General features: G+C 36.4%; 1 protein-coding gene across 2 annotated transcripts; it reads left to right on the top strand.

Moving 5' to 3' along the window:
- The first annotated feature begins 1,305 nt into the window (after nt 1-1,305).
- LOC135695310 (uncharacterized) lies at nt 1,306-14,680 on the top strand. 2 transcript variants are annotated; one of them, XM_065214366.2, is made up of 13 exons: nt 1,306-1,505; nt 2,449-2,529; nt 4,004-4,267; nt 4,875-4,997; nt 5,512-5,550; nt 7,920-7,985; nt 8,185-8,274; nt 9,203-9,331; nt 11,824-11,925; nt 12,468-12,515; nt 13,199-13,264; nt 13,746-13,827; nt 14,492-14,680. In XM_065214366.2, the coding sequence occupies exons 1-12, from the start codon at nt 1,451-1,453 to the stop codon at nt 13,823-13,825; spliced, it is 1,143 nt and encodes a 380-aa protein (XP_065070438.2). In that variant the 5' UTR covers nt 1,306-1,450; the 3' UTR covers nt 13,826-13,827; nt 14,492-14,680. The 2 variants fall into 2 exon arrangements, with proteins under 2 accessions (XP_065070438.2, XP_065070439.2); XM_065214367.2 differs by having other exon boundaries at nt 13,746-13,835.
- Nucleotides 14,681-14,768: the final 88 nt, after the last annotated feature.

Here is a 14,768-nt window from a genome sequence, read left to right as displayed (position 1 = left end):
TCTCCTTTCCAAGATTTTATTCTGCTTTCAAAGCTGGCGAGGGTATCTGATTGTTTCAGAGGAGGGAAAGAGAAATTCACTCCCTGTAAAATAACTAAAGTAGAATATGACAATTATAGAACTGTGTCCTTTGCAAATATTGACAAGGTGATTCATGACATTATAGTATGGTCTAATGGAGTAAGTCTTACATAATTATATGGAGGTCAGCTTGTTGTCATAGTTTTTAGCTCTCAGTTGCATTTTGTCGATAAATTAATCTCTAACCTCATTTAAACTCTGTATGTTTCAATTTGTTCTTCGCAGAGAGGAAATGCTTTCATTGGTAAGTTCCTCGCAGTAATCCCTTCAAAATTACCTTGCTATAATAAGGTGTAAAGACGACTCAGTGGTAACGATCCCGTGCTAAAGATCGAGGGTCTGTGGTTGAGTCCCTTTACACAACCAACACCTCACTTAGAGTGGGGTGAGTAGCAAGCTCTTTGTAATTGCAGGTGCAACAATAACGGAACCTCAATCTAGTCCTTATTCTTCATACAATGAATTCCTTTAGTCTTCCATCTACCTAGACTAATATATTACGTGACAGAATTTCAGTTTCCTGATGATCGTAATAAGCGTGAAACTCGGAGTAGTAACATACAACTGTCCTGTTCTATACACCAAAAGCGTTAGATGTGTAAAGATATGATCAATTTAGACCCAGTTTCAATATTTTATAAGCGTTATCAACAAAATGATCACTGTAAACATTTAGTGCGATGATCAGGGCTAGGAATTGCATTAGATCTTTGCCAAAAGCAACATCCAGCCCCTTATATATAGCCAGGAGTCTTGTTGAAAAATATTGGGCCTTAATGAAAAATATGGCGACGATGATCTTTGGTGACGCAGAGTGCAAAATTGTGAGGGAGGCTTCAACCAGATTCGTTTCTGCAAAAAGACAGTAGATGCTAGCTACGTATCAGTTTTGCGCATGCCTAGAGCAGAGATATTTTCCCACCAACCTGCAAGATGTGAGGATAAATAAAGGGTAGATTTCACAAAAGACCTTTTGTGTCGGTTCGTATGTCGTAATCATGGATAACATGCTATTTAATCTTTCTGCTTGCAAACAACCAATTTTTGTTATCGATGCCTCGTAATTTTCTGCTCGCTAATTCTGGGTGCTATTGTTCCAGATATCTCGGTTCAGTTAGCGCAGGTCAGGCGTAACTTTTGTGCAGCCATTTGTCGTAAGTGCGTGTTGGTGAATCGTAACCCGCGGGATGCAGCGACGCTACTACATCAAGCTGACAACAAACCCAGGGAATTTCATCGCAACCTGCTGTAATTACTGCTTGGTCGGTGATCCATTAACCATTACAGAAAGGAAGGACGTCTGGGGGCCTAAACACCTAGAAGAACTTTGTATGGTTTCAGCGCGAAAATAGAAAGAAGTTAATTCGAAATGAAATTCATAGTGGCCACAACCCTGCTTTTGCTTGTGTATGTCTTGCATTACGGTAAGTCGAATTTTTCCTTTGCTATTTTTTATAGTAAGTTAGACAAGGTCAGTTCGTAAGTGATTTGCGTAACGCGATCTCGTAATTTTCATATTTCAGTTTCAGTTGCTGCAATTTTTTCGAAAAATTAGTTGCGATTTTATTTTCGAAGATGCCCGATGCAGCACCGTCGTAAACAATATTTGCTTCGTTTTAATAGATTAACCTGGATGCAGTCATTTATTGATCTTAATGTCTAGGCCCTTTGACCTTTTGATCACCCTCTAGACGTAAATACGAGATGCTGTCGAAAATTTATATCGTAAGAAAATGCAGGCTTATTTTACGAGAAAATAAGAATCGATCAGTCAATATATATTTATTTTTCTTACTTAAAAAATGAAATGAAATGAGTTCATGAAAGGTAGAGAGGTTTTCCCAAAGTTCCTAAATGTCTTGAAGAAATCATCTATCACAGCCGTTTCCAATTAAACTGCAGATTTTTTGTACCTTGTAATTGCCACATCTAGGAATTGATTAGAATTGCAGGGGGGTGTGGATTGAGGGCTTGCTTTTGAGAAACCGTATGTTTATTTCGAGAAATGAAGGCTATTTCTGTCCAGAATTAAGTATGTTTCAATGTTTTGATTTCTAAGATGTTTTGAGCACGATACTGTTGATAAATGTGACAAAAAGCTATTGCATTTGAAGAATAAACGCTTTTCAGTGAGCCAAAAAGCTCCTATAAAACATGAAACTATGAAGTGAAATGGCATATGGTTTTCAATAGTCGATAAAGTAAGTAACGTTCTCGTTCCGCTAAAATAGAAATTGAAAAAATAATCAAATTATCAATGTAACTTTGCCTTTTTTAACAACACAAAATCCTTTTGTTGAATGCAAATTGTTCACTTTATCTTAAACTTAATTACATCATTTTGTACTACCAATTTATTCATTTCAGCTTTTGGACAACAACTTGCCCCTGGGCAGTTGAAACAGAAGGTCGATGAAATTGCGAAGGCGTACGCTGAAGGATACAAAGGTTAGCGATGAGTGGATTTTTATTTCATTATTTAACGCATCTATGGCATATTTTTCTTACTTCATTAACTCTATCAATCTTATTTCTCTCTCACTCAATCTCCATGCAGCTAAGATTTCAGCTTCAAGCCCGATTACTTGGCATATTGAAACATTATTGTAAAACAAAGGTGCACTATTGCATGGTCTCGATAGACTTGCTTTAGAGTACCGTACAACCGTTCTCGACTCCCTTCTGATTGCCTCTTCGATGTTTTTATGCAATTTCCTTAAATTCAAAAAGACTGTTCCTTCAACTTTCCTTACCTAGTCCCTATTATAATGCCATCTCTCGACAATTTCTATATTTTCGAAAACTTTTTCTAAGATATTCTAAGATCTATCAATCCTTGTAAAAGCAAAGAAAACAGCCTCTCATCCAGCTACTCACTTTTCTTTTGTTTATCGTACGAGGCTCTAGCACCCAGGGTAAACGACTCTGCCCTGTACGCTTGCGTCGGCCAAGGATTAGTCAATTCGACATAAGAGCTGGATTGCTCGAATCTCTCTTGGTCTTTAGGAAAAAAGATATTCAGCATAGTTATATGTAAATGCTATTATTCTTTCTCGTGTACAAACAGCACTGATCTTTAGGCATTATCTGTAAAGCGCTGCACCAAGAGTCACAAACCCTAAACTCATGCTAGAAAGTAATTATATTCTTCTCCTGGATGCATCATATACAAGCCTCATTTTTACAAAGTACCGTAATGGCTCCATTAAGCCCCCCTCTCTATAAAGCCCCCCCTTACAAAGCCAAAATTTAAAATAAACCCCCCTTTCTATCAAGCCCCCCTCTCTAGCCCCTGATGTCAAACAAAGATGCATTTAATGGGCTGATGATGATGATGATGATGATAGTATCATGTGCGTTAAATACGGCCCATGTAAAGATTTCCTTGTGCCCCTAAGAAGTCAAGAGGATACTGATGCTGATTCTTTCCAGTGGCGGAAATTGCGGGGGTGTTGGGGGGGGGGCAACCGCCCCCTAGGTTTTGCCAAGTTGTCGGTTTTGTCGGCAAAATTATGTCATTTGTCGACAAATTTGCTTTTTGTAGACATTGCCCCCTCATTGTGGAATTCTATAATATGATTCATGTTGAATAATTAATAAGCCCCCTCTCTAATAAGCCCCCCTCTTTTAAGTCCCCCCTAGGACTGAAGAAAGAAAGTAACTCCCCTTCGAAGCTTAATAGAGCTTTTACGGTATATCAATTTGAAAGTTTGAAAAACATATTGAAGATACGCAAGTCACGATGTACTTACTGATCCTACTGATTAAACCCATTTTTGTACGATACATTCTCTGTTGTTTCCCTTCTGTTATTTCACTTTCAGCTTTCCTACCATTCTCACTTTCAGCAGTCTCTAACCTATATAGTTAAAACCGTTATTACAAATCATTTTAACTTTCATTGCTGCCATTTTCTTTCTAGCTGCTATAAATGCAATCCGGTCCCGGAATATGATACCGCGCACGCCAATAGTCGCAAACATCAAACCAAAAATGTCACCACGCTCTTTTATTCCGAAGCCGGTCGCTCAACAAGTCGTGAGGAATTTCCCATCAGCTAATGGAAATGGTTTCTTTATCCCTGCAAGACAAATAACAGTCAATGGAGTTGAGAAATCAGGAATCCCCCGACCACCTTTCCGAGCTCAGTACTCTCCGGAACAGAAAAACACCATGAGACAACCCGGTAAGTGTATTTTCCCGACCATCAGTGATACCGTTGCGTTGTAATTGTATATTTTTCGAGGAGGTCTGCAGTCTGCAAAGAGAAAATAACCTCGTTTGTTATCAAAAGAAGAAGGCCTTCATTAAATACATGCTGAAGTATTTACAGTTGAATTCCAGGATTATAGTTGAAGTCGGAAATTCAAAGAGGGGGTAAGGGGGTAAGGAAATGTCTTGACTAAGGGTATATCCGACTCATCTGATGTACGACTTTTAGATTGAATAAGTAAAGAAAATCCAATGAGAAATGAAAATCGGTCCGACTTGCTTAAGGTCCATTTGTCCGTGGTATGACTAAGTTGGGTTGATAGCTATTTTACCCAGATTTATAGAGAAATTTTATCTTTAAACCCCCTTCCCCGCCCTTTGGCTGTATTGCTCGTTTTCGAAATTCATTTCTTTTGACTGTATTTGAAACTTTGTACTCACATAAGTTCTTTGGGTCTTCATGAAGTTCACTGGTAATGGCAAATTCTACATTTATTTGCTGTTTGCATCCTTCTAGGCTGGTGCTATAGTTCGGCTCTTATATTTGCTTGTAAATTATACGGTCGTTTCGTATTCTTTAGGTCATACCGTCGTTGAAAGATCTGCAGCTCCTCCTCCGTTGCTTGGAAAGTTCATGCAGCAACAGCAAGGCAGGTCACTGGCACAGCAGTTTCAAAAGAAGTCAGAGGTCCCAGCAAATAACGGTAACATGCTTGAAATTTTCGCTTTTTTCAGGCAACTTTATTAAATTATAAATTTTTTGTTTCAGCCTTAGAGTTTTTAGAATCATACCTCTCTTTTGCCTCGTTATTAAACATCAATTTCTAGCTTTGATGTATTCAATTTTGGTACTAAACCTTTTTCGTACTTTATTATCTTTATTCGGAAGAAGCTCCACACGCAACATTAAATACAGTCGATTATACCAATTTATTTTAAGAAGTCCAATAGTTTTTTATAGCATTAATTGTAGTTTTAGCATGTTATTGATCCCTCGATCATAGTCTGAGACAGTTTTTTGTACCAAAAAATAAGTTTTCTAGCAAAATTTGATCAAGTCAAACGAAGTTTTAAAATTGATAAAAAATATGGCTATGTTAATAACATTGAAAAAATGAAATTGATAAAATTGATGATATGGTTATGTTGCAAGGTACATATTTTGATCGACGCTGTGTATGCAACTATAACTTGTTAATACTAAAGCAAATATTCTAGCAAAAAATCAGCCAGACGAGGCAAAAGCAGAGGAAATGGGTGAGTGAAAACTTCATTATTATCTTTCAGTAGATATGTATAAGGATGAGTTTAAGAACAAACATGTTTCTTCTGCACTTCATAAAATTTTGTTTTGAAGTTTTCATGATCATAGATAATAGGCAATGCAGTTAGATTTTATATAGACCTAGCGACTGGACAAGAATTGTTACTTTTAATAGATTTCACTGCATCAGTGGACTGACTAATTAGCCTACATGTGAACTATAGTTAGATCCGCTTCTAAATCCTAAAAGAAGGAAAATCTTTCTCGAGGAGGGGTCTATTTTGTGAAATAATATCAATCTATTTCAGAGTTTATGAAAATTACAGTTTGCCGGTTTATTCATAAAGTGCTAGATGCCGTATAGAGCTGTACACGCTGTTTGGTATATAGAACCATAGTCAATAGAAAAACTTTTGACTATGATAGAACAAGACGGTTCTAAGTTCAGAGTTTAAATAATCAAAGACCCTTAATCTACCTTTGGCCGATAAGAAAAGTTAACTCGTCCGCCATTGGCTGTTATTGAAGCGTAATTAATTCTATAATGTGTTTTTAAATTTTTGTAGAAAATGCAAAAGTAGAAAATGCCAAAAGTAGAAAAAGCAAAAAGTAGAAATTGCCAAAAGTAGAAAAAGCAAAAAGCAGAAAATGCCAAAAGTAGAAAAAGCAAAAAGTAGAAAATGCCAAAAGTAGAAAATGCAAAAAGTAGAAAATGCCAAAAGTAGAAAATGTCAAAAGTAGAAAAAACAAAAAGCAGAAAATGCCAAAAGTAGAAAAAGCAAAAAGTAGAAATTGCCAAAAGTAGAAAAAGCAAAAAGCAGAAAATGCCAAAAGTAGAAAAAGCAAAAAGTAGAAAATGCCAAAAGTAGAAAATGCAAAAAGTAGAAAATGCCAAAAGTAGAAAATGTCAAAAGTAGAAAAAACAAAAAGCAGAAAATGCCAAAAGTAGAAAAAGCAAAAAGTAGAAAAAGCAAAAAGTAGAAAATGCCAAAAGTAGAAAATGCAAAAAGTAGAAAATGCAAAAAGTAGAAAATGCAAAAAGTAGAAAAAGTAAAAAGCAGAAAATGCCAAAAGTAGAAAATGCAAAAAGTAGAAAATGCCAAAAGTAGAAAAAGCAAAAAGTAGAAAATGCCAAAAGTAGAAAATGCAAAAGTAGAAAATGCCAAAAGTAGAAAAAGCAAAAAGTAGAAATTGCCAAAAGTAGAAAATGCAAAAGTAGAAAATGCCAAAAGTAGAAAAAACAAAAAGCAGAAAATGCCAAAAGTAGAAAAAGCAAAAAGTAGAAAAAGCAAAAAGTAGAAAATGCCAAAAGTAGAAAATGCAAAAAGTAGAAAATGCAAAAAGTAGAAAATGCAAAAAGTAGAAAAAGTAAAAAGCAGAAAATGCCAAAAGTAGAAAATGCAAAAAGTAGAAAATGCCAAAAGTAGAAAAAGCAAAAAGTAGAAAATGCCAAAAGTAGAAAATGCAAAAGTAGAAAATGCCAAAAGTAGAAAAAGCAAAAAGTAGAAAATGCAAAAAGTAGAAAATGCAAAAGTAGAAAATGCCAAAAGTAGAAAAAGCAAAAAGTAGAAATTGCCAAAAGTAGAAAAAGCAAAAAGCAGAAAATGCCAAAAGTAGAAAAAGCAAAAAGTAGAAAATGCCAAAAGTAGAAAATGCAAAAAGTAGAAAATGCCAAAAGTAGAAAATGTCAAAAGTAGAAAAAACAAAAAGCAGAAAATGCCAAAAGTAGAAAAAGCAAAAAGTAGAAAAAGCAAAAAGTAGAAAATGCCAAAAGTAGAAAATGCAAAAAGTAGAAAATGCAAAAAGTAGAAAATGCAAAAAGTAGAAAAAGTAAAAAGCAGAAAATGCCAAAAGTAGAAAATGCAAAAAGTAGAAAATGCCAAAAGTAGAAAAAGCAAAAAGTAGAAAATGCCAAAAGTAGAAAAAGCAAAAATTTCCCAAACTATTCACTCTTTTGCACTGTTTTCTTGCCTTGTTTGACTTCATAACAAATGTTTTTCTTGATATTCTCAGTTTGTAATCTTCTTTATTCATTACATGCTAAACGAATTTGCTAGACAACATTGGCTTGTTTTAAGGCTCTTGCGCAGCCAGCACCCTTCGCAACTTAAATTCAAAGAACCGGCCTAATATTGTGCTGCTTGAAAATACAAAACATAGTCAATTCCTCTAGACAACTGCCGCAAAGCATGTCGGTTATGCAAAAGCCTTTAAAGTAGATGGTCTTCTGAACAAAAAGATCCAGCTTCCATGAATACAAATCTATTTGTGTTTTTATCGATCTTGGTGCCATGTTTTCTTTTCAATAATCCGTTCATCCTCTCATTGTTTGATGCTAAACTGTCTTTTTGATTATTTTCAGCAAGAATGAATGCAGCAGCTAGAAGCAGAAACGTCTACTTCGATGCCATTGGTGGAGACCCATATGGTACGTAGGCCTTCGTTGATTTTTGGAAATAAAAACTTCATGTCAGTAACCTCTCATCATGTCACCTACTAAAGATATTACTACCAATCACGTAGTTAAAAATTGTTTATTTTGTGATCTTCGTCCTAAGAAATTTCATCTTTTCTCAGTTGGGTTTTATTCAAGCAATTTTGTCTGAGTATTTCTTTTGATATTTCAGGCAGTGCCAGCGGAGTCCTCTCACGCCAAACAATCAACTTCCACCGCAGCAGACGATCAACTGGAGAGTATCAAATGAGGAATCGGCTAAGTCAGTATCATAACAAAATTATACCTCAATAACCTTGTTTAAGAAGCCAGATAGGGTTACCTGATGAGGGGGTGGGGGTTACCATTGAGGGCTTCGGTAATCTTGCTTACAGGCTAGGCTGAAGGGTAGCCTGCGTACAGATTCTACTTTATTTTTTAAATCTGGGTGGTTGGTGCACTGTTTCATACTTTGCGTTAAATTGAATTGAAAATTCATTGATACTATTCCTGAACCTGAAGATGCGAAAATCGCAAATATTCCATGAGAATTTTATAAGTGCAGATTGACCAATTCTTGCTTTCAATAATAATAATCTTAGTTTCTCTGTCAAACTGTATAAAACTTAACTTTTCATCCTCCACAGAGTTTGTAAGTGATGAAATCACGAAACAATGCTTTAGAATTTTTTTCAATTTTGACCACATTAAAAGCATTACAGAATTCTAAGGAATGTACAAATCATTTTAGATGTTTTAAAAATTGGTTGAAATACTTTAAATCAATCATTGGCCATATCTCACTCGATTTTTAATATATGCAACTAATTTTGCATAAATTAAGAGGTATTTCATGGTGCTCATTTTGGCTATGTTGTCACATTTTCGTCAGAGTAGTACAAAACACTAAATAGTAAATTTCCACCCGACATTTATATTTTCTTCAGAGTATAAGATGTCAGATAGTACACTTTCATCCGACATTTGTTTTTTGTCAGAGTAAAAACGTTAGGATCCAAAATGACTAGAAATTATAAGTTGTGCATTCGACTAATACCTGGCTTTGGCTAATCAATATCCAGAGATCGGGTGTACATTTTCGTATACCCCATGCTTCCAATTTTTAATGTGACCTTGAAATGTCTATTTGCAGTACGAAAGATTCATCTTCTGCTCTGTATTTTTTTACGACATCACTTTGTTTATTTTAGGGCGCCAGACTAGAAGCCGTGTCCCATACTTGGGACAAGATCTGGACAAAATGGGAATCGTTCGAGCCGTGCCAGTAATGGGTGGATCCCAGAATTTTAACCAGAACGCACTGCCAAGTTTCATGAAAGGTAACAGCAGTTATTTGTTGACATGGTTAACATTCTTTAGACCTCTGAAGTCCAGATACCCTCTTTGTTTAAGAACTCACTTTATAGTAATACCGAGACTCGATTTTCCAAAAAATAAAGAAAATTTTAAGAACATTATTAGCCTGATAAATTGGTAAATTAGATAAATAAGCTCTACCAATGATAAATTAGAAGCAAAAATATGTGTTTTGGAAATTTGCTCTCTCTTGACAGAGTAGAGTAGATTTTGCCAGGTGATGACCGTTGTCACCAGAAATGCCATGCAAAACTGTTGTCTAGTTGTCGTAAAAACAACTAAAAGAATAAAACTGTATACTCGATCCACACATTATTAGAAAAATAAGAACACCGAGCCTCGGCAAAATTATTAAGTGCGAGGATGGCTCAGTTGTTAGAGGCGTTGACTACACACCCAAGGGTCCGTGGTTCGAGTCCCCGGCACAACCCAACTTTCACCAAGAGTGAGGAGAGTCACCAACTCTCTGTTATTCCAGGCATAGGAATCATGAGGTGTTGTCACATCGAGAGGAAGGACCAGGACACTGCTCGATAAGCATGAGCTTCTCAGTGTCCTAAAAACTACCTTTGGATGCTAAGTAGAAACAAATACAAATACGAATACAAACATCTTATATAAAAAGGAGTACACTCAGACTGACTGTTCTTACTTTTTCGAAAAATCTGAGGCAATGGCTAGCTTTTGAATTAATAGGTTGTAAAGAGTGCAATGGCTAGCTTTTTCGCCCTAGGGAGGTGTTCAGGCCCCATTTGCCAACAAAATGACCGAGATAACCTTCATTTGCCGACAAGTTTGAATATTACCGAAGAAGCACCCACACATGGCTAAAAATCATCGTAATTAAGATGAAACGTTGTTCAAAATTGCATTTTACATCAGCTCAGCCTCAGTTTGTTCTTGATTTAAAGCAGGGTTTATACATAGTTCACGTCCAACAAAGCTCTTTGTACAGTTCACGATCTGTTATGAAAGTCAACATTATTGTTTATCACGAGAGATTGGAATTTTAGAACAATCCAGGTTGCAAAAAGACGTAGACATAAAAACACAGGAGCAACACATTATTAAAAAAAAAGGTAGGGCACGGAGCTTCAGCAAAAATTGTCTGTAAAAGTGGTTACAAAGACCACATCAAAGGCTTCTTTCATTCATAATCACACAAGAAAAGCGCAGCCCCTCAAGGAACCAAGTTATTTTAAATTATTTTTGACGCACGTTTTACGATTTTAGAGGTTTGAACATTTTCTGGACTTGCTTGAAGCAGAGTCGAGAAAAATTTTTAACCTTCCTCCAGACGAAAACATCCAAGAAGGCAAACCTTCCTCACAAAACAATAGAAAGTGGGCGTGGCTTGGGTCTGTCATAGGAGCTTCTATTGTTTTTGGTGGACCTTCCCCCGGTCAGTGGCCGTGCGACCGTAATGTTTTCCTGACTCTGGCCTGAAGTTCAAAAATCGGGATTATGACTATAAGCATTGGCGGACTCAAATAAGTCAGAGTTGGATCAAATGCACCAACAGGAAAGATGAGGTGACTGGATGGCTTCTGTTCAACCAAATCCCACCGCTATCGATCAGAATACGTCACATGTGATGTAATCTGTATTCCTGTCGGGTTTACCATTTTTGCCTTGCATTTCCGATGATAAAGGTGTTAAAGGCCTAGGTTGAAACCACTTGTTAACAAGAGGAATAAGTAACAATTTTTAATGATTGAGTCACCCCCGGCACTTGCAGCCAAGAAGCACTGCAATCAGTTATCGATATCTATGCGCTTGCTTTATATCTTCAAGGAAAGGGCAGGGGGCATTGGACATGAGAGTTTTGTTTGTTCGTGTTTGTTAGAACGTCTATCTTGCGGAAATTTGGCTGCAGAGAAGAAAGGAAAAATACATAAAAATATTTTTCCGCATTTCTCCTTCGCAGCTACATTTCCCCAAGTCATTTTTTCGCAGTAGGAATATAGAATAAACTACAGAATAAACAGTACTTACAGAATAAACAGCAAAGACTATCGCCAAAAATCTTTCAACTGCGAAACCTCTCAGTAGAATATTTTATTGTTATATCTAATATATCAAATATAGATCTATATTGAAATATATTGATATATAGTATTTGAGAGTAGTATGAATATAAAGTTGCAGAAAAATTTGCAAAAATACTGAATCCGCCGGAGAGAGACAATTGAAAACAAAAGAATTTCAACAACGTTACGTAGATGATGCCTGATATTTGTTGTTTTGAGAAAGTTCTAGAAGCTTTTAACATATTGACCGAAGAAAGGAACTCTTTTTTGACTTGATGTAAAATATTTTGCGTAACAACAGATTTCTGCCTGTTATATATACAAAATATATTTGTGCCGACTTTGGTGGCACTTTTACATTATCAAATTTATGCAACAGGATTATCCAATATATGTAGCTCTTATTTTTATGCTTTTTCTTTCAGTTCATGCTGCGGAATTCGGGAGCCTTACATCATCGCAGGACCAAAGCATCGAAGCACCACGGCAGGTTCAGCCAATTTTCCAGAGAAGTGAAATTCCATTTGGTTTGTATTGATTATCATCGCGGTTGGTCGTTTCATGAATTTATAAAGTTATGTCATCCTCGAATACTATATCACCCTCTACTTTACCTTACACAGATTCCACGCCTCGAAGTTTAAAGGCAATCTGTCACAACGTTGATTGGTTATAAGAACAAAGGGATTTTTATTGTTTCCAGTCCCCCTTTAATTTATCGCATTGTAAAAAATATGGCGGAACGCTGGAATCGTGTTTAGACTATTGTTCCAGGTATTGTTCTCGTTACCCAATCCACAACGAGACGTCTTCACTTTTCATTGCAGCTTTGAAATCATTTGCTTTGCAAAAAAGTGGGGCGTGGCGTGGGCCCTGTTACAGTATCATTTTAGACAATAACAATGATTGTGGTCAGGACCGTCGCTAGGGTGGCGGGGTCGTGTTTGTGCAGAGTATCAAAATGCCCAAAGTTTCCTGGGACTTAGAACTCCAGTGAGGGGCTTAAACCTTCTGCTTTCCAAGCCATTGCGCCCTTGTTCCTAATCAAAACCACTTTTTCTTGTCGTAGTTCCACAGGCATTCGCAAAACGAGCCAACAGTAAAAGAGACGTAATTGGTAAGTGATCAGATTATAATCAATTTTTTTCTTTGGAGAGAGTTGAAATGGAAGTAATAACTTTGAAAATGAATAAACTGTGTCGCAAGCAAGTTCAAGAAAAGTAAGTTGGAGGTGTTTAAAGTTCGTGGTCTAATTCACTCTTCTACTGTCGATCGCAGAAAATTTGGGGAGAAAATTATTTGTTTGCTGTTTGGTGTTGTCTTTTATTATAAAAGGTTTCGTTATTCAAAGATATCCGTTAACTGCTTTCCGGGCCTTTCAAAATTTACATAACAGCCTAAAGGGAGGGGTACCCATTTTTGTGACATTTTGTCATGATAATTTGGTGGCAGGAGTGCAATGGTCAACATGGAACAAAAATTTTCAAAAATGATTTCCCATGCCCCTTGTTTCCCACGCTGTAATGGTTTCATGCTGCATCGAACTTTCGAACTTCAAACTTTCGAACTTTCGAACTTTCGAACTTTCAAAAACAATCAAAACATTGTCACCTTCACTTTCCATGTAAGCAAGTGCACAACCTTTTGATTACATCACACATCACAAGGAGAAACCAGATATTACAATGTGTAACAAAGAGGAGAGAAAAAGGAATTTGGCGTTACATTATCTTTCAACAACCCCTTTCCATTTTATAAGCATTCAGAAAATTTATTGTTATTTATCATTTTCTACCATAGAGCGATTAAACCGTGCTGCAAGGCATCGCAACGTCTATCTTGACTCGTATAGCAACGGAGCAGCCGGTAAACGAACGAATATTATGAATTTTTCTCCAAATGATTTTTACTAATCAAAGTTGACAACGTCTTTTTACTTTGCTTCAGAATATCGTACCAGCACTGACGCCAAGGTTTACAAGAGGCTGCATGCTTTCTCAAGGATTGTCCCCATTTTTACTGACTAGGGTGGTACAATAGCCCCCTTTTCCCCCTATCATTATACACATTTTCAAAACCACATTTTCACATTTTCATATCTGAACAAGGCTCCACAAACCCTAATAGTGCAACGCATAACTTTTTTTATCAAATTTATCCCAATACTTTTTTAACGTAAGTGTAATAACTCTTTTATAACACATTGAAGTTGCACTCTAACTTGGTATGTTCCAAAAAGCCCTGCCTGGACGTTCTTGCAGAAAGTATCGCCTCTTTAACTTCAAGATGTTTTGTTTTGATTTGTAAATGTGTTTTCTAATGTCTAAAACTTGTTTCTTGTTTTTAGCTGGTCTTGGAGGAGTTCTGAGTCGCCAAAATTTCCTTTTGTCAAAACACAAAAGAAGATTTGCAGAAGAAGATTACTGAAGGTTTACTTGTAATTTGATTTATTTCAATATTCGTCTTTATTTCACTTTTTGAAGATTCTGTTAACAAACTATGAATTGTTATCTAATCTAATTTTCATTTAGACTTCAACCATGTTGGCTTTTGTCTCCTTTTGGGCTCCTTTATGTCGTGTTTGCTACTGTTAGATGCTCAATTTCCAAGATTTTGTAGACTACAAAAAGTGACAGAAAGCTATTTCCCATACCCAGAATTTTGTCGTACTCCTAAGCTCCATGCCTCCCCCCTCCATTAAGTATGAATTTTTTTCAGACCGCTTGGAAAGGACAATCACAAAGAAGCTGGCACTCACTGTAATATGCCAGCCTCCCTAAAAGTTTTAAGAGTGCTCCATCTGAAGTCAATTCTCAGTACTGCCCCTGCAATATCTAGCCTGTGTGCAGACTCTACGGGGGAGGAAAAAATCCAGGGGGAGAGGAAAGTAGAATCTACTTTGTCCTCTATAGAGTCTGCACGCAGGCTAGTAATAACCACAGGTAAAAATGATATAAGATCAAGGTTGAAAATTACATTATTGTCACGAGCGCGTATCTAATGTCCTTCTCTGGTCGTGACACTTACTCACATTTACAATTCATATCACTTTCTATCTCTATTCATGTGACAATTCCTATCTCTTAATTGCAGGTTCTTTACTGAAGCGAGGCAGGAAGGCTAAACATGGTCACTCCACGTCAATCCATGTACTTAACAAAACTTGTAAATAATATTGTGAACCGTTAAAAAAGTTAACCTGTTGCCCATTTGCACCAAATATTTGCTTCGTACTTTGATTTCTGATTAGTTGATAGATTTGACATTTTATTGTCTCCATTATCTTGTTTGTCTCTTCCTTCTCATTAAATCTCATAAATCTTTTAATTATCCTGTACTGTATGTGTATATGTCGATATTTTTTTTGGGG

This window comes from Rhopilema esculentum, chromosome 2 (assembly GCF_057945365.1).
Source record: "Rhopilema esculentum isolate cy_ngs chromosome 2, ASM5794536v1, whole genome shotgun sequence".
NCBI classification, from domain to species: domain Eukaryota; kingdom Metazoa; phylum Cnidaria; class Scyphozoa; order Rhizostomeae; family Rhizostomatidae; genus Rhopilema; species Rhopilema esculentum.
Note: the sequence above shows the minus strand (reverse complement) of the source record. Positions and strands in the feature narration are given on the sequence as shown.

Excerpts from the sequence above, each read along its gene's own strand:
- LOC135695310 (XM_065214366.2), top strand. The coding sequence starts at position 1,451 with ATGAAATTCATAGTGGCCACAACCCTGCTTTTGCTTGTGTATGTCTTG. Across the intron at positions 5,551-7,919 it reads GGCAAAAGCAGAGGAAATGG|CAAGAATGAATGCAGCAGCT; the intron begins GTGAGTGAAAAC and ends GATTATTTTCAG. Across the intron at positions 11,926-12,467 it reads GAGAAGTGAAATTCCATTTG|TTCCACAGGCATTCGCAAAA; the intron begins GTTTGTATTGAT and ends TTCTTGTCGTAG.